The sequence below is a fragment of the Crinia signifera genome, chromosome 9, assembly GCF_055691185.1.
Source record: "Crinia signifera chromosome 9, ASM5569118v1, whole genome shotgun sequence".
NCBI lineage: Eukaryota > Metazoa > Chordata > Amphibia > Anura > Myobatrachidae > Crinia > Crinia signifera.
The window spans coordinates 131,826,525-131,844,702 of record NC_139225.1 but is presented as its reverse complement, the minus strand read 5'-3'; the positions used below and the strand labels follow the sequence as shown (position 1 = coordinate 131,844,702).

Below are 18,178 nucleotides of genomic sequence, written 5' to 3'. Positions count from 1 at the left end.
TGCTGGGTTGCAGTGTCGCCATGGAGGTGGTTAAAATACAACATTTTCTCAGGATTTTTTTCTAAGGGTATAATGTGAATAATGTGAGGCGTAATGTATATAAGGTAAAGTGGTACTACTGGACACCATCGCATGATATAATGTGAATAAAGTTGCACTACCGTGTGGCATAATTTGAATTGGGGGTAATATTGTGTGGCCATGCCCCTTCCCAGCAAGAACACACTCCTGTTTGGGCTGCGCACCGAATGTGTGTGCTGTTTCTATTTAAAATATTGCGGGTAGGGGCACCAAAATGATGACTGCTATGATGAGGGTTGATGGTGCTGGGAAAGGGGAGCAGGGTCAGAGGCGGAACTAGTTGCGGTGCTAGGGGGCACCAGACAAAATCTTGCCTAGGGCGTCATTTAGGCTAGGGCCGGCTCTGAGATCAGTTTATATATTATCAGTGCAGTGTGACCAGAGAGCAAACAACTGTTATACTGGACACATCTGTGGTATGGTTACCTACACACAATACTCCGGGCTGTCGAGAGCAAGGATGGGCATAGGTACTATGTTGGGAACCACGTGTTGTGAAGTGGGGCGGATTTGTTCTCTCAACCATGGGGCAGAACTATGGGAGGGGAGCAGAGCTTCCACTAGAAATTGTGGGACCTGGGACTGATTTCTAGTCCAGCCACCCTTCCCCCACTTACATGCCTGACCCCCCCCCCAACTTACCGCCCGGCACTGCTTGGGTGGGAGCAGAGCAGGCTCTGCCTCCACCTCTTGCGCTGGGCTGCCTGTGCTGAATGAAGCCCCTGCTCGAGGAGCGCAGGCTTCCTTATCTCCGGTGGCCGTTTAATATATGGCATCGACTTGTAAGCTAATTGGGGCTCATAAACTCTCATTGGCTCACCACCCGGTGCAGCTTTTTAATTGGCTGCCAGCGTCCGGAGATGAAGAAACCTGTGTTCCGGGTGTAGTGGCCTTCGTTCAGCGCATGCAGTCGGAGGGGTATGGTGGGCAGAATGTGTGGCCCAGGCCCTTCACTCTCTGTCAGAGAGGCTAGGCCCGAGACAGCTGTACCCACAGCTCCCCCCTGATGGCGGCCCTGCAGGGGTGCAATCAGTGTGACTCCTCCCACCACCATAACACATGCAGGTAAAGCGTTCCTCTGCAGTCCAGCACACAGCAGCAGCAGTTGTTAAGGATTCGGGGCGTCCTCACTGACCCTAACTCCGTTGCCTCGGACTAGTGGTTGACGGACACGTGCGGTGCTAGGCTTCGCCTATAATAGCCGCGTCCGAAAGAGCCAGTTAGGCCGGCTCTAACCCCGATGCCACCAGGTCTTGTGTGTGACAACGTGTCTGCCAAGGCTAGCCGACAACAAGGGGAACCTCTAACTAGCACAGAGCTAAGCGAGGAGCCCCGAGCCCCCTAAGGGGGGGGTGACTCTACCGAGATGGATAATACAGGTACTCCACCTGGAGATGCAATCAGGACGTACACAGTAAATGGCAACAATGCTCTGAGGTGGTATATAACAATCAATGGCAACAATGCTCTGAGGTGGTATATAACAATCAATGGCAACAATGCTCTGAGGTGGTATATAACAATCAATGGCAACAATGCTCTGAGGTGGTATATAACAATCAATGGCAATATCAGTGGCAATTCCTGCAACCTATACACACGGCTGAGATGGCAAACAGCTAACGTAGCAAGGGAGGAGAGATGGGAAAACGTTCCCACTTATCTGTTAGGTGAACAGGAATGCCACGGAGCACAAGGACAAGGCAGGGTCTGGCTGGAGAGCTGGAAGGCTGAGAGAAATCCCACTGGACAGGTAACCCACAACTGACAGGCAAGACTGGCCTCAGGAACCGGGAACACTCTAGACTGACGTCAGAACTATATCCGGCGTCTGACCAGGGGCTAGAGGGGTTTAAATATGAAAAGCAGCCAATGGCAGCCCTGCAGCTGCGAGTGGGGACAGCTGAGCGCTAAACCCCTTCCTCCCTGCGGCTGCCTGGCGTCCCCCGTCGCCTAGGCAACCGCTGCTGCAGGGGAGGAAGTGACGATGCGCTGTTCCCCGTCTCCCCAGCCCTGCCTATCAGTGCGCTCTCGCAGCGGCGTCCTGGTTGCTGGGCAACGGCCGGGACGCGCCGCTGGGAGACTGTCGGGCGGCGGCGGAAGCCGCTCGTGCGGCTAGTAATACTGTCCCCGCCCGGCGGCGTCGTCACGCAGCGGCGTCCCGGTTGCCTGGCAACAGCCGGGACACGCTGTCGGAAGCCCGTCGGGCGGAAGCCGCTAGTGCGGCTCATAACAGCAGTAGTCTCCTCTCTTTCCCTGCCTGTAATGCTACTGACCCAGGCCCCTCCAGCTGGCCCAGGTAAGTACTACCTGCTACACCCCTCCTCCCTCAGCGCCCGGCCTACATTAACTGACCTCCTTAACTTGGAGTTTGGTTCCTAGTTTTGGATTAGGAAAGTAAAGGCAATTTTATAAGTCTTTGTTTTCAGCACACAATCAGCTATTACAATCTTCAGACTGCGGATGAAATGACACCACTGATGGTTTATGTGGACACGGCTGGTCCGTATTAAAGTAATCAACTGAAAACATGTTAGAAAGTAAGATGGAAAATTCTAATAAATACATTGCTTAATAAAATAATCAGCCGGTTCTCCAGTGATGATTTTACTTTGTGATTCTTGTATTTTGGCTCTAGTGGAAAATTCCTCTCAAGATGCCAAAAATAAGGTGACCTCCAGGCCTCAATAAATTTGCCAGATAGATTAGCTACAGCGGTGCATGAATGTACGTGAAACCTTTAGAATTTTTTATATTTCTAACGAAAATTGTCTTGAAACTACCTCAGATTTTCACACAAGCCCTAAAAGTATATAAAGAACCAAATCAAACAAATGAAAATAAAAAACATTAGACGCGCTAATTTTATATCGAGGAAAATGATCCAATATCACATATCTGTGTGTGGCAAAATTATGTGAAGCTTTATGCTTAACAGATATTTTGATGGTGAAGTTAGAGTCACATATAGAGAGGGTTATTCAGACCTGATCGCTGGGCTGCAAAATCACAACCCGGACGATTATCTATTAACTGAATAACCCAAGGGTTGCCTACCCTCCCGGAATGGCCGGGAGGGTCCCGGAAATTGCCCCCCCAGAAAGGGGGGAAACCCTCCCACATAATACCCCATCTCCCGCAAACCTCCCCTTGGCCGGGGGTCAGGGGGTAAAATGAAGCGATCGCAGCATTTTAGCCCCGCCCCCCGCAGTGCAATGCCTGAAATACCGGCATTGCTCGGCAGGTGCGTGGCTAAAATGTTGCAATCCATCTAGCCACGCCCCTAAACAGGTCATCAGTGCTGTGGCTCGACCCCGCCCCGCCCCTTTTTACTCCCAGATTTGGCCCGGCCCGCCTGCCATACTGAGCTGGCTGCCCTCTACCGGATCTTCAAAGTCGGCAAGTATGAATAACCCCCAGGTAAATAAAAAAAAGCCATTGATGTGCTTTGTGTCTCAAGGATAAAGAACCGTCCCATCACCTGTACATCATCAGCCCTGACGCTACGCTCCCTCCACACGCTGCACCATGTCCGTCCGTCCACCCACACACACCCGACCTGCCTGGAGGAGGCAGCCTAAAAGTAATACCCTGTAGTACCCTGCTTCTACATAGGGCCACAAACCATAATCAGTGAGTTTCCTCCGGGTACTCCGGTTTCCTCCCACAGTCCAAAAATATACTGGTACAGTAGGTTAATTGGTTCCAAAAAAATTAACCCTACAATGTCTGTGTGTACATAATGTAGGGAATATGGATTGTAAGCTCCACTGGGGCAGGGATTGATGTGAATGTTCAAATATTCTCTGTACAGCGCTGCGGAATATGTGTGCGCAATATAAGGATAAATAATTTAAATACATTCAAATGAAACCAAAAACTGTATCACACAGAATCTAGAAGTTAAATATAGCAAGTTGTTCACAAAAATGAGAACTAAAGGCCCCCATACACTAGGGCGACTTGTCCTGAGGACAAGTCGCCCCCGACTTCCCCCTGAGCTTCCCCGGCAGCTCCCCGGGGGAGCTTGATAAGATTGGCACTTGATGTGCCATTTTTTACATGTGATAAATCGTCTCGATTTATCACATGTAAACCTGGGGAGCAGGGGGGGCTGCAGAACAGGGCTGCTGGTGGGGGGCGCTGCTAAGGCAGCGTGCAGGGGACACTGCGGGGGACAGTGACAGAGCCGGGCAGGGGGAGGCGGGAGCTGTCAGTGCTGGAAAAAAAAGCCCATACAATGAATGGGCAGCCTGTGATTGGCTGAGCGCTCAGCCAATCACAGGCTGCCCATTCATTGTATGGGCTTTTTTTCCCAGCGCTGACAGCTTTTCCTGCCCGGCTCTGTTACTGCCAACTCTGTGTCCCCCACAGCGCCCCCTGTCTTACTAGCAGCGCCCCCCCCCCCACATTGACGGCTCCCGGGTCCCTGCGGAGGTAGTGCAGGCGGGGACCGCAGGCGTCGCAGAGCTGAGACTGTCGGCGCGGCGGGAGAATAGAAAGAAATCTTATTCAAAAGACTGGGCGGCTGATGATTGGCTGAGAGCTCAGCCAATCAGCGGCCGCCCGGTCTTTTGAATAGGATTTCTTCCTATTCTCCCGCCGCGCCGACGGTCTCTGCTCTGCAACGCCTGCGGTCCTCGCCTGCACTACCTCTGCCGGGAGCCGTCAATGCGGGGGGGGTGGCGCAGCTAGTAAGACAGGGGGGCTGTATATAAAGATATATCGGATCTGAACATCGTGGGTGCTAAAAAGCACCCATGGTGGCTCAGATTCCGATATATCTTATGTTCTGCAGGTCCGACGCCGTGATCCGATGCGCGCGGGACCGCGCATCAGACCAGTTCAGATGTAAAACACATGCGATTTTGGGCCGATTTCACCCAATTTATCGGCCCAAAGGACCGAAATTGGATGAAATCGGCCGAAAAGTGCATAGTGTATGGGGGCCTTAACTCTTGTGTCATATTTTGTTTTACTTGTCATCTAATAAATCACTGTAAGTTCTGTTTTTTTTGTGATTTGTTTTCTGGTAATTACAGTTTCCAGGGAAGAATTAGTTGAAGAGTTCAGTTTTACACAAGCTGAATTCTGCTGGGAAATGGCTGTTTCACAGGGACAGTGAAGTTCCCGCAATACCATCCTTTAGGGTAGGGATAATGGGCCTTCTTCAGCAGGGGTCACTTATAAGAACCCCTATGCAGTTTCCCAATGTTGGGGCATTAGCGCACGCTCAAGACCCATTCTGAACATGCGTGATCGTATCGCAGCATGGCCATAGCTAATGATGTCTTATGTCAGCCCTGCATGCAGGAGTACGCCTTGTAGTGGGCACACACTAGACAATACTCCTCATATGTCTCTCTGATCTGCCGTAGCAGACGACATTATTCAGATCTGATCGCAGTACAAATTTGTTCTCAAAATGAACAAAACCATGAGCACTGCAGGTGGGGCAGATGTAACATGTGCAGAGAGAGTTAGATTTGTGTCGGCTATTTTGTTTCTGTGGAGGGTAAATACTGGCTGCTTTATTTTTACTCTGCAATTTAAATTTCAGTTTAACACACCAAACCCAAATTTAACTCTCTGTGCACATGTTACATCTGCCCCACCTGCAGTGCACATGGTTTTTCCCATTTTGAGAACAAATTTGTACTGCGATCAGATCTGACTAAGGACCATAGTGTAGTGTATAGCTTTAGTTCTTCATTACAATGTAGAAAGCTACAGATACAGGTCAGACCTAATAAGGTACAAAAGTCTCCCGTGTTAGGACTTTCCCTAAATTTTGGCATTTCAGAGTTCTCTGAGTGAGAGCGGCCAATTGTTACAGATGCCCTTGGAATGACTCAGTGCAGTGGTTGCTGAATGATTCAGATTAACGCTTTCCTTACAAATGATGACTAAGAAGTAAGACACTCACCGCATGGCAGTGAGCTGTAGTACCGCACGGCAGTGAGCTGTAGTACCCAGCATACTGATTTTATTCATTAGATTTTGGCAGAATATATTTCATTTGTTGACAGCTTTCTATAGAGCATACGGTACTCTTTACCTAGCACGGCGCCCATCGCGGTCATCGCGGGCATTGAATGCACTAAAAAATCGGGTGCGACGCGATCGACGCGATGCCTGCGATTTCCCATAGGGAACAATGTTAAATTTCTCAATTGACCCGATTTTACTGTTCAATGCCTCAATTGACACGATTTTTCCATAGGAAACAATGTTAAATGGCCCACAGAGGCCAAATAGCCACCCTGAAGTGTGAAATGGCCCCCACAATTGTTAACGCCACCCCACGATCAACGTGAACCCGAAGCGTGGCGAGCGCAGCGAGCCCGCGAGGGGCGGCGGTACGCGTCCTACGACCTTTTCATACCCCCACTATCCACATCAGCGTGGAGTTGAGAATAGAATAGTGTGGCGAGCGCAGCGAGCCACCGAGCCCGAAGCGTGGCGAGCGCAGCGAGCCCCACGAGGGGACGCGGATACCTGTGAAGCCCGCGAAGGGACGCGTTTACCTGTGAAGGTATCCGCGTCCCCTCGCAGGGCTCGCTGCGCTCGCCACGCTTCGGGCTCGGTGGCTCGCTACGCTCGCCACACTATTCTATTCTCAACTCCACGCCGACGTGGATAGTGGGGGTATGAAAAGGTTGTAGGACGCGTACCGCCACCCCTCGCGGGCTCGCTGCGCTCGCCACGCTTCGGGTTGACGTTGATCGTGGGGTGGCGTTACCAATTGTGGGGGCCATTTCACACTTCAGGGTGGCTATTTGGCCTCTGTGGGCCATTTAACATTGTTTCCTATGGAAAAATCATGTCAATTGAGGCATTGAACAGTCAAATCGGGTCAATTGAGAAATTTAACATTGTTCCCTATGGGAAATCGCGAGCATCACGTCGGTCGCGTCGCACCCGATTTTTAGTGCATTCAATGGCCGCGATGCCCGCGATTTTTTTACCTGCGATGCCCACGATCAAAATCGTGGGTGCCGTGCTAGGTAAAGAGTACCGAGCATATAAATACCACTGTGCTGTACAGCTCTGCTACCCCCCGGTAATAAGAGGAGGCGAGGCCAATGCATACCACACAACTGTCCCGCTTATCGCGGGAACGTTCCGATATTTTGGGATGTTCCCGCATTCCTCAGAGGGCCGACAGACAGTGGCGGAAAAAGGAGGCATGGCCATGCGGCTGTGCTGTGAGTATAGACCATGCCCCTTTTCCAGCAGGCCACACCCCAAAAAATTTGCTGCGCGCCGTCCCGCGCCGATCATCTTGAATGTTGGGAGTTATGCCAATGCATGTGTGGCCAGATCCGCTCCTTATAAAACATTGAAGATGATAGAATATGCATGGATCCATGCTTTGTGCAGGGTGCTTCAGGACACTTTCAGGGGTGCCATGGTTTGGTGGTCCAGGATCAATTCAAATTGTTTATATTTAATGTAATAGGCTGCCAATCATAAAATATGTGGACAAACAGTGAATCTTATTCCTCACCACATATTTGAATCTAGGGATGACACATAAACACAATTTACTTAATTGAATATTCTACTACTAAATGTTTTGGTACTTGTGTATTATCACGGCGCCCATCGCATCGTATACCATTACACTAAATAAGGTATACGATGGTATGCGATGCGACACGATATTGTACAATAAAATATCACATCGCATCGTATGCCATTAAATGGCATGCGATGCGATCATATACGATTTTTAATTGTACAAGCACCCTGATGGGTCCTTAGAATGTTAAATGGCCCCCCATTGTCAATGCCACCCCCAGTATCAACAGCAAACCCGAAGCGTGGCGAGCGGCGGTGGTACTCGTCCTCCGTCCTTTTCATACCCCCACTATCCAAGTCGGCGTGGAGTTGATTTTAGATAGTGTGGTGAACGAGACGAGTTACGCGAGGGGACGTGGAATACATGTAAAGTAATACGCGTCCCCTCGCTGTGCTCGCCGCGCTTCGGGCACGGTGGCTCGCTGCACTCGCCACACTATATAAAATCAGCTCCACGCCGACGTGGATAGTGGGGTTATGAAAAGTTCGGAGGGCGCGTACCGCCTCCACTAGCAGGCTCACTGCGCTCTCCACGCTTCGGGTTGGCGTTGATACTGGGGGTGGCGTTGACAATGAGGGGCCATTTCACATTGTAAGCACCCATCAGGGTGCTTGCACAATTAAAAAATGCATGGCATGCATTGTATGCCGCTATATGGCATGCGATGCAATGCGATGAGATGCCCTACGATGCACATCGTGGGCGCCGTGATAATACACAAGTACCAATTTTTTAGTAAGACATTTTTGGCCTAGAGATGCCGTGAAAAAAATTCTGATGCTCTGGGGTCTAATGCTGGGCACACATTGGGTGATTTCCGGCATCACCAAAATTGTTAACTACTGTATAATGGTCATGATATAGTGCATTTCGGTAAAGATATTGGTCAATAACGTCACCTATCCTTTGCTCTGTACATGCAATTGTTGACTAGAGTTGCATGTACAGTGGACAGGAGGTTGGGGTCGTGAACGATGCACGGGAGAGCGCATCGTTAAGACATTGAGCATATCAATGGACTGTATGGGTGTATCCAATTATATTCATTGGCTAGCTGAAAAATCCAGAAATACCTATTCTGCCGATGCAATATTCTGCACTGGAGAAAATTAGCTGAAAAAATGGCCGCATTTTTTGACTAAAACATGTAGATTGGTGTGTAATTTGCTGAGGGGGGGGGGGGGGGGTTGGGTTGGTAGTGGCAGGGCTGCCATCAGGAATGGTTAAGCCCAGGACTGGCAGAATAGTTTGGGCCCCCATGCCACAGTGCCCTCAATTCATACACAGACAGCCACACAAATATATAGAAATATCTTATACTATACAGAGGAACATGACAAAAAGTGAGAAAGGTGAATAATGAAGCAGAATGTTCAAAAACAACGTAATCTTATACTGTACATCTTCAATTAGGATCAAATAATATAAAATGATCTACAGTGCCCCTTACAGAAATGGGATATATGAAGCCAATTTAGCCAATTCAGATAAACTTTATCTGAATAATATAAAAAAAATTCATATCAAATCTCCATTAATCCTTAGTCTCTATACACACAACCTCCAGTCCTTGCTAAATACTCCCTATACACACACCCTCACTGTGGTCCCTACACACAGAAACAATAATGGCTTTGAGCTGCAGGAGGAGCCCTGATCTGATGCAGACCAGGCACTCTGCACAGAGGCGTAGCTACCGTAAGGCAGCCACCGCGGCTGCTTGGGGGGCACTCTGGTCAGACCCCCCCTTACCCCTCCGCATGCCGCCGCCACCGCATTCAGTCCGGCACCGCAGATAGCCTCCGGGCTCCGTCTCCTGCAGTAATGTAAAATGTCACGACAAAATGGCTGCCCCCTAATAGCAGACAGTTTCTACGGATGCTAGAGGAGGCCGCCGCCTCCTCTAACATCCCTAAAAAAACTGTCTGCTGTACGGGGGCAACCATTTTGTCGTGTCATTTTTCATTACTGCAGGAGACGGAGCCCGGAGGCTATCTGCGGTGCCGGACTGAATGCGGGGCCGGCAGCGGCGGCGGCATGCGGAGGGGTAAGGTAATTTTTTGGCGGGGGGGCGCCACAATATTAGTTACACCTCTGACTCTGCACCACGGCTTGCTATGCCCCCCAGCCCTTCTGTGCTGATAGAGCCAGGCCACACACCAGGTACACCCTTTTCCCACTAACCTGCTAAAGGGGTGAGAATACCAACACCAGCTGACACAGTGCCATGTTCTCATTGACGCTGACACTGAAGTGCGCCTACTGCGCGCCTTCTCTGCAGCCGATACTCACGCTCATGTCTGCCCCCACTGCAGTGTCCTGAAACGCTCTGTCTCTGCCCATATGAGTCCCCGACGCGGGTACAGTGAGTCCCTGATAATTGCGGAGGATCAGTGCTGGCGGCGGGCTCAGATGCAATGCGCCTTCATCCAAAGTTGCAGGGGCACAGGCTGCCTGTGTGTGTGCGCGCGATCAGTTACATCACCTGCACGTCCAGGGAACAAGATGATCTCAAGGACGGCTGCAGAACCATCTGCCCCGGGCCCCTGTTTCTGTCAGGGCCTGGGACTCTAGACCCCGCAATCCCCCACTAATGGACAATTTTGACTAAGAAGTTTTGGGAGAGATGTTGGCTAGATGCACTGGAGATTTTGACTAAGAGATTTTTTCTAAGCAATGATAGTCTATGATCTAGTCAAAATTGCCTTGCCTGCACAGTCAGTCTATGCTAAGCAATCTCTGCTAGACAATTTTGACTAAAGCCCCTTACACACGGGGGGGGGGGAGATTTATTGCCCAGCAATATATTGCTAGCAATATATTCCTGAGCAATATATTGCCCAGTGTCTCCTTTGCATCAGCGACCAGAGATGGTCGCTGATGAAAAGGACCTCTGCTGGGGGAGCTGCAGAGGTAATTATCAAGCTCCTGCGACCAGCGATTACAATGGGGCAGAAAACGGGAGCGCGCACCCGGCGATTTATCGCTGGTGCGCACTCCAATCACTGGCAATATGGTCGACTGCGACCATATTTCCAGCGATTATAGCCCCTATCGCCCCCGTGTGTACACAGCATAAGCAGGAGAAAAATAGGGAGATTTTGGCTAACCTGCTAGGAGATTTTTACTATCTAGTCAAAATCTCCTATTAATAGTTCTCCGGATAATACATAATAACAGATTATAGAGATTTCAGGATATCAATGGGAATATACAGCAGGGTTGCCTACCTGACCCTCTCCATGAGGGAGAAAATGCTCTGTTCCTGGCCTTCCCTGGTAATGTATGATTACCATCACCTGTGGTGAGCTAGGTAATGAATAAAGCTGGCCATACATCAGAAAGATCGATCTTAAGATTGATTGCGCTCATGATTGTGTACAATTTCCCTTGAAATCCCTGGCTGTCCTTGGTGGTTTTTGGACACACAATCTACTCACAATCCATCATACAATCAGTCATACAATCCATCTGCTGCATTATTGTGTACACAAGATGTGCACACAATCTGCATACAATCCATCATACAATCACTCATACAATCCATCTGTTGATTGATTGTATGATTGTGTACAAAAGATGTGCACACAATCTGCATACAATCCATCTTACAATCAATTGAGATTGTATGATTGGGTACAATATCTTTCTGATGTATGGCCACCTTAAGAAAGGTGTCACCACAGGTGATGGCAATCATACATTACCAGGGAAGTCCAGGAACAGAGCAATTTCTCCCTCATGGGGAGGGTCTGGTAGGCAACCCTGAAATACAGCATAGGGCACACAGGAGGCAATGAAGAGCAGAATGCTGGGATTTGTAGTGCAGAAATGAGATTCACATACATGAAATATACAGCCATGCTGGGTTATAGCGATGCATGGGGCCACGCACTACTATGGCCCCTACACACAGGGCGATGTAGGGGCATTTTATAAAGGCCCCTATACATTGAGGCAACTTCACAATTCTCAGTGCGGTCCATTTGCATGCAATATATATTGCATGCAATCCCAGAAGATTCTGCCCGGCTCAGAAGCAGTCAAGGAATTACTTCTGCAGCAGGGGTGACTCGGTGGGTCCGGTGCGATGCGCATTGCATAGGATCCGCAATCAGTCACCTGCCAATTGGGCTATATTCCTGTGATTGATTGCTGCAATCAAAGGAAATGAGATTGCAGGTAATGTACATTGCCCAGTGTATGGGCTAGTGAGATCACCCCACATGTAGGCCCCATGAGAATCGTGGGCTTGGTTTATATATAACTATCAGTGTGTCTAATAGCCCATTATATGTACTCCAACAGCAAACAAGGTGCAACATAATCTCTGTGGAGATAATACAATGTACTTCAAGGCTCAGTGGCCCCTCCCTCCTCCATCAAAGAATGTGCTTGGCAAGATCTTATGTTACTACATGTAACAATACCATGAGCAAGTGCTGGGTTTTCCTGCAATATTACAATAGAGGTCAGGTTCACTTAGCCAGAACCAAAAAAACGGTGCGGACCCGCAAAAAACTGGACTGGGAGGTATGGGATACCGATATTGGAATCCCAACTGTTGAAATGCCCGACAGTCAAGACCCCATAGATGGCGAGTGGCGAGTGCAGCGAACCATCGAGCCCACAAGGGGCTTTATTGTGCTTGCTTCCCTGTCGGAGTACTGTCGGTTGGGATTCCGATGTTAGTATAACTGTTGGGCCGCTATACTACATCCAGCCCAGACAACCTGGTAATATTCTTGCTCAAGGTTCCAACAGAACCTTGTGATGAATTGAATTGGCCCCTAATATTGATTTACAAGCTGGATACTTCTGTCATTGACATAGTGGGAGATAATGGGATCCTGGAGCATCTATGACATCATGCGCAAAGTACTGTTTATCAGCGTGTTTGCGAATGGGTCCTGCGATGTTGGGTGATTATGGGCAACAGACTGTCAGAGAGGGGACAACGACAGTCTCCATTTTACAAATGGAGGTGTGTCTCCGCCATTTAGGGGGAGGGAAGAGTCCAGGGATATCTGTGGTAGTACAGATATTTCCTGGCGTCTGTGGCGGGCAGGTTGCGCATCACAATAGGTGCTGCAGTCTACCTGATGGTGAGTCAGTGATTCGATCCTGGGTCCTAGGACAGGATGAATCACTACTGCAGCAGTAGATGCCTCCTGCTGCACTACCGTACAGTGCTATCACTACTGCTTTCACGAAAGCAGCAGCGATACCAATCCAGATTTATTTAATAACAGTTACTTATATAGTGCAGTAAATTTTGCTATTATATAGTATATAGTGATACACCAAACTAATATTTAGTGATACACCAAACTTGGTATTTACATACAGCCAAAAAAGGTAGGAGGGCCCTGCTCGCAATCTATTCTATAGGGATCTGAATTAGCCGCATAAAGAATGATGATTTACATGTGACGGCCAGACAAGGGGGGTTATTCTGGTTGATTCGCAGTCTTGTGAGTCCACCAAACCGCGCCTGGCGAATGCACGCCCCCCCCCCCCCCCCTGGGACGAAAATGGACAGGTAGCCGATACCCAGTGATGTCAGCTGCCTGCCCCCGGCACCCGCGTCACGGCCTCATTACCATTAGAGTGCCCATGGTTCTCATGGGAATGCCCATGATACGCTGGGCGTTCCCATATGGTAATGGAGCTGCCCGGCGCACCCACCCAGCCCGCTATGTTGGGTGCGTGCACCCAGCGAACAGAATCTTCCCCATGTGTGCAGGCACCCTACATATGCACATGCGCAGAAATGCGCATGCGTACTAAAAGAACATCGGTCCCCGTGCGAACGCAGACTTGCTGCGAACGGACCAGAATAAGGTCCAAGGGGTGCACCTGTGTTTTGCAGACCTGGAAATGGGGCAATTGTGCATATACAGATGTGTGGATGTTTGCCAATCCATTACTTCTGTGATGATTAAATGCAATGTATACTGTTTGCCCAGCTGTGTATTAGGGGGAGGTGAGAGGCCTTTACCCATATTTCTGTGTATTAGGGGGAGGTGAGAGGCATTTACCCATATTTCTGTGTATTATGTGGAGGTGAGAGGTCCGTGTCTTGATGTCTGTGTATTAGCGAAAGATGAAAGGTCTGTGTCCTGATGTCTGTGTATTAGGAGGAGGTGAGAGGTCAGTGTCCTGATGTCTGTGTATTAGGGGGAGGTGAGAGGTCCGTGTCCTGATGTCTGTGTATTAGGGGGAGGTGAGAGGTCTGTGTCCTGATGTCTGTGTATTAGGAGGAGGTGAGAGGTCTGTGTCCTGATATCTGCCTATTAGGAGGAGGTGAGAGGTCTGTGTCCTGATCTCTGTGTATTAGGAGGAGGTGAGAGGTCTGTGTCCTGATCTCTGTGTATTAGGAGGAGGTGAGAGGTCTGTGTCCTGATGTCTGTCTATTAGGAGGAGGTGAGAGGTCTGTGTCTGATGTCTATGTATTAGGGGGAGTTGAGAGGTCCGTGCCCCGTTGTCTGTGGATTAGGAGGAGGTGAGAGGTCTGTGTCCTTATGTCTGTGTATTAGGAGGAGGTGAGAGGTCTGTGTCCTGATCCCTGTGTATTAGGAGGAGGTGAGAGGTCCGTGTCCTGATGTCTGTGTATTAGGAGGAGGTGAGAGGTCCATGTCCTGATGTCTGTGTATTAGGAGGAGGTGAGAGGTCTGTATCCTGATGTCTGTGTATTAGGATGAGGTGAGAGGTCCGTGTCCTGATGTCTGTGTATTAGGATGAGGTGAGAGGTCAGTGTGTCCTGATGTCTGTCTATTAGGAGGAGGTGAGAGGTCTGTGTCCTGATGTCTGTGTATTATGGGGAGTTGAGAGGTCCGTGCCCCGTTGTCTGTGGATTAGGAGGTGAGAGGTCTGTGTCCTTATGTCTGTGTATTAGGAGGAGGTGAGAGGTCTGTGTCCTGATCCCTGTGTATTAGGAGGAGGTGAGAGGTCCGTGTCCTGATGTCTGTGTATTAGGAGGAGGTGAGAGGTCCATGTCCTGATGTCTGTGTATTAGGAGGAGGTGAGAGGTCCGTGTCCTGATGTCTGTGTATTAGGAGGAGGTGAGAGGTCCATGTCCTGATGTCTGTGTATTAGGAGGAGGTGAGAGGTCTGTATCCTGATGTCTGTGTATTAGGAGGAGGTGAGAGGTCCGTGTCCTGATGTCTGTGTATTAGGAGGAGGTGAGAGGTCTGTGTCCTGATCCCTGTGTATTAGGAGGAGGTGAGAGGTCCGTGTCCTGATGTCTGTGTATTAGGAGGAGGTGAGAGGTCCATGTCCTGATGTCTGTGTATTAGGAGGAGGTGAGAGGTCCGTGTCCTGATGTCTGTGTATTAGGAGGAGGTGAGAGGTCCATGTCCTGATGTCTGTGTATTAGGAGGAGGTGAGAGGTCTGTATCCTGATGTCTGTGTATTAGGAGGAGGTGAGAGGTCCGTGTCCTGATGTCTGTGTATTAGGAGGAGGTGAGAGGTCCGTGTCCTGATGTCTGTGTATTAGGAAACATAGAATTTGACGGCAGATAAGAACCACTTGGCCCATCTAGTCTGCCCCTTTTTTTAAACATGTTACCTCAAACCATATTTGATCCTTATTTTTTTGTAAGGATATAAATATGCTTATCCCAAGCATGTTTAAATTGTACTACTGTATTTGCGTCTACCACCTCTGTTGGGAGGCTATTCCACTTATCTACTACTCTTTCTGTGAAAAAATTCTTCCTCGCATTTCCCCTGAATCTTCCTCCCTCTAGTTTCAGTGCATGTCCTCGTGTTCTGTTGCTCCTCTTCCTGTGAAGAATGTCTCCCACCTGTACCTTGTTAAAGCCCTTGATATATTTGAAAGTTTCTATCATGTCCCCCCTTTCCCTTCTCTGCTCTAAAGTATACATATTAAGATCTTTTAGTCTTTCCTGGTACGTTTTGTGATGTAGGCCATGCACCATTTTAGTTGCTCTTCTTTGTACAGTCTCTAATGTATTTATATCCTTCTGGAGATATGGCCTCCAGAACTGAACACAATACTCTAGGTGAGGTCGTACCAATGACCTATACAGTGGCATTATTACTTCTTTCTTTCTACTGCTGATACCTCTCCCTATGCAACCAAGCATCTGACTTGCCTTCTTCATTGCTTTGTTACATTGCCTACCTGCTTTTAAGTCCCCTGAAATAGTGACACCTAGATCCCTCTCTTCCTCAGTAGTTTCCATTATAGTGCCATTTATACTATATTGAGTCTTTGGATTTCTGAGACCCAAGTGCATGATTTTGCATTTTTTGGCATTAAACTGTAGTTGCCATTCTCTTGACCATTTCTCTAATCTGCCTAGATCCTCAATCATTTGTTTTACCCCTCCTGGTGTGTCTACCCTGTTGCATACCTTTGTGTCATCTGCAAAAAGGCACATTTTACCCTCAATTCCATTTGCAATATCACCAATAAAGATATTAAAAAGCACCGGTCCAAGTACAGATCCCTGGGGTACTCCACTTGTAACCTTTCCCTCCTTTGACTGTACTCCGTTTACTACAACTCTCTGTTTTCTGTCCTGCAACCATGCTCTTATCCATTCAACTATCTTAGAATCCAATCCCAAGCTTTCAAGTTTATTTAACAGTCTGCAATGTGGGGAGGTGAGAGGTCCGTGTTCTGATGTCTGTGTATTAGGAGGTGAGAGGTCTTTGTCCTGATGTCTGTGTATTAGGAGGTGAGAGGTCTGTGTCCTGATCCCTGTGTATTAGGAGGATGACAGTGTGTCCTAATGTCTGTGTATTAGGAGGAGGTGAGAGGCCCGTGTCCTGATGTCTGTGTATTAGGAGGAGGTGAGAGGGTAGTGTCCTGATCCCTGTGTATTAGGAGGAGGTGAGAGGTCTGTGTCCTGATGTCTGTGTATTAGGAGGAGGTGAGAGGTCCGTGTCCTGATGTCTGTGTATTAGGAGGAGGTGAGAGGTCCGTGTCCTGATGTCTGTGTATTAGGAGGAGGTGAGAGGTCTGTGTCCTGATGTCTGTGTATTAGGAGGAGGTGAGAGGTCTGTGTCCTGATGTCTATGTATTAGGAGGATGTCAGTGTGTCCTGATGTCTGTGTATTAGGAGGAGGTGAGAGGCCCGTGTCCTGATGTCTGTGTATTAGGAGGAGGTGAGAGGTCCGTGTCCTGATCCCTGTGTATTAGGAGGAGGTGAGAGGTCCGTGTCCTAATCCCTGTGTATTAAGTGAAGGTGTGTGTACTAGGAACAGGTGACATGGCTGTGTGGTGTTATGGATGTATTAGGAAGAGGTTGGAGGTCTTAGAATTTGGAGGCATAGCCGTCTCTCACGTCTAGGTCTCCTAGTACACATTCTTTCCATTGTTCCTGTCTTTGCTCTGATAATCAGTAGACAATAGCTTTGTTTGTACTCACCATTCTGTGCTAATACATCTCCCAGTATTCCCATGAGAAACAGCACCCAAAACATTTGTCCCATGCTGGTGACAAGACTTTCTCCACTCCAAAGCCCAGGCAGCACTTGAGACGTTATCTCTTCATCTGAGCCAAAAGATCATCAAACTCCTCAAAAAAAATAAAAAATTCCAAAAAGTCTGTAAATTAGAAAAGATGCCCAAATTCCAGGTTTCGGCAATCCCAAAGCTCTGCAACAGGAGTGGGGTAACTTCGCAGTAAGCAATCACATCCAGCAGGTAGTAGACACAAAATAAACATCCCAACTATACAACACAATGTCAAGTAAATCCAAAAGTATCAAAAGTATAAATTATAATAACAAAATAAACTGAGTGAAGCTTCAGCAAAGAGAGAGAAAATCTCTGTGTTAAGAGTTGTGAAAAGTGAGTTGTGGAGTACACGGTTAGATGGGTGGGTGAGTGAGAGGGGAGGATTGTAGTCTGACTCAAACACCCACTGTTAAGACTTTGTACAATAGCAGAGGGGAAGCATTCCTTTGCAGGAGCTCATAGTACAGCAGGGAGGGGCCTGAAGTGTTAGTAAATCTGAGAAGACCAGAGGACTGAAGGATTCTATCTATGCTCCCAGTTATGTGCGTCTTATAAGCACCGCACTGGGCAGCTGTGCGCTGCACAAGGCATTTCGCAGTTTTTGAGTTGCCTGGAATTCTTTCCCTGTCTTTACCAGACTCTCCACCTCTCTACAAAACTTTTTCATCAAAGCCATCCATCTCTCATATACCCCTGCAGATTACAAAAGCAGGATCGCACTAATACTACTGTGCATGCACAGATCTCCAGTAAAATGGCGCAGCGGACATTTTTCCAGCGATTCCTGCTCAGATTGCCCTGCCCATGCTCAGATCTATGGGAAAATGGCACCACAGCCATTTTTCAAGCGATTTCTTTAGTGCTGCTGCTGACTTTGTGGGACTCCAGAGCGTAAGTATTCAAAAAAGATGGGTGCAGTATGTGTAGTGTGGGACCCAGGGGCGGATTTAGAGGTGATGGCACCACTAGGCACAACAATACCAGCTGCGCCCCCCTCCCCGCCTAATTGTATTATTTTT

The 18,178-nt window shown here is 48.6% G+C and overlaps 1 protein-coding gene across 1 annotated transcript in view; it reads right to left on the bottom strand.

The window, feature by feature from the left end:
- AXL (AXL receptor tyrosine kinase) overlaps nucleotides 1–17,571 on the bottom strand; it is an 86,173-nt gene extending 68,602 nt beyond the window's left edge. Inside the window, exon 1 of the mRNA XM_083159827.1 lies at nucleotides 17,068–17,571. Coding sequence (XP_083015953.1) covers nucleotides 17,068–17,131 — 64 coding nt within the window. The 5' untranslated portion in view covers nucleotides 17,132–17,571. The remainder of the gene's footprint in view (nucleotides 1–17,067) is intronic.
- Between the last annotated feature and the right edge of the window lie 607 nt (nucleotides 17,572–18,178).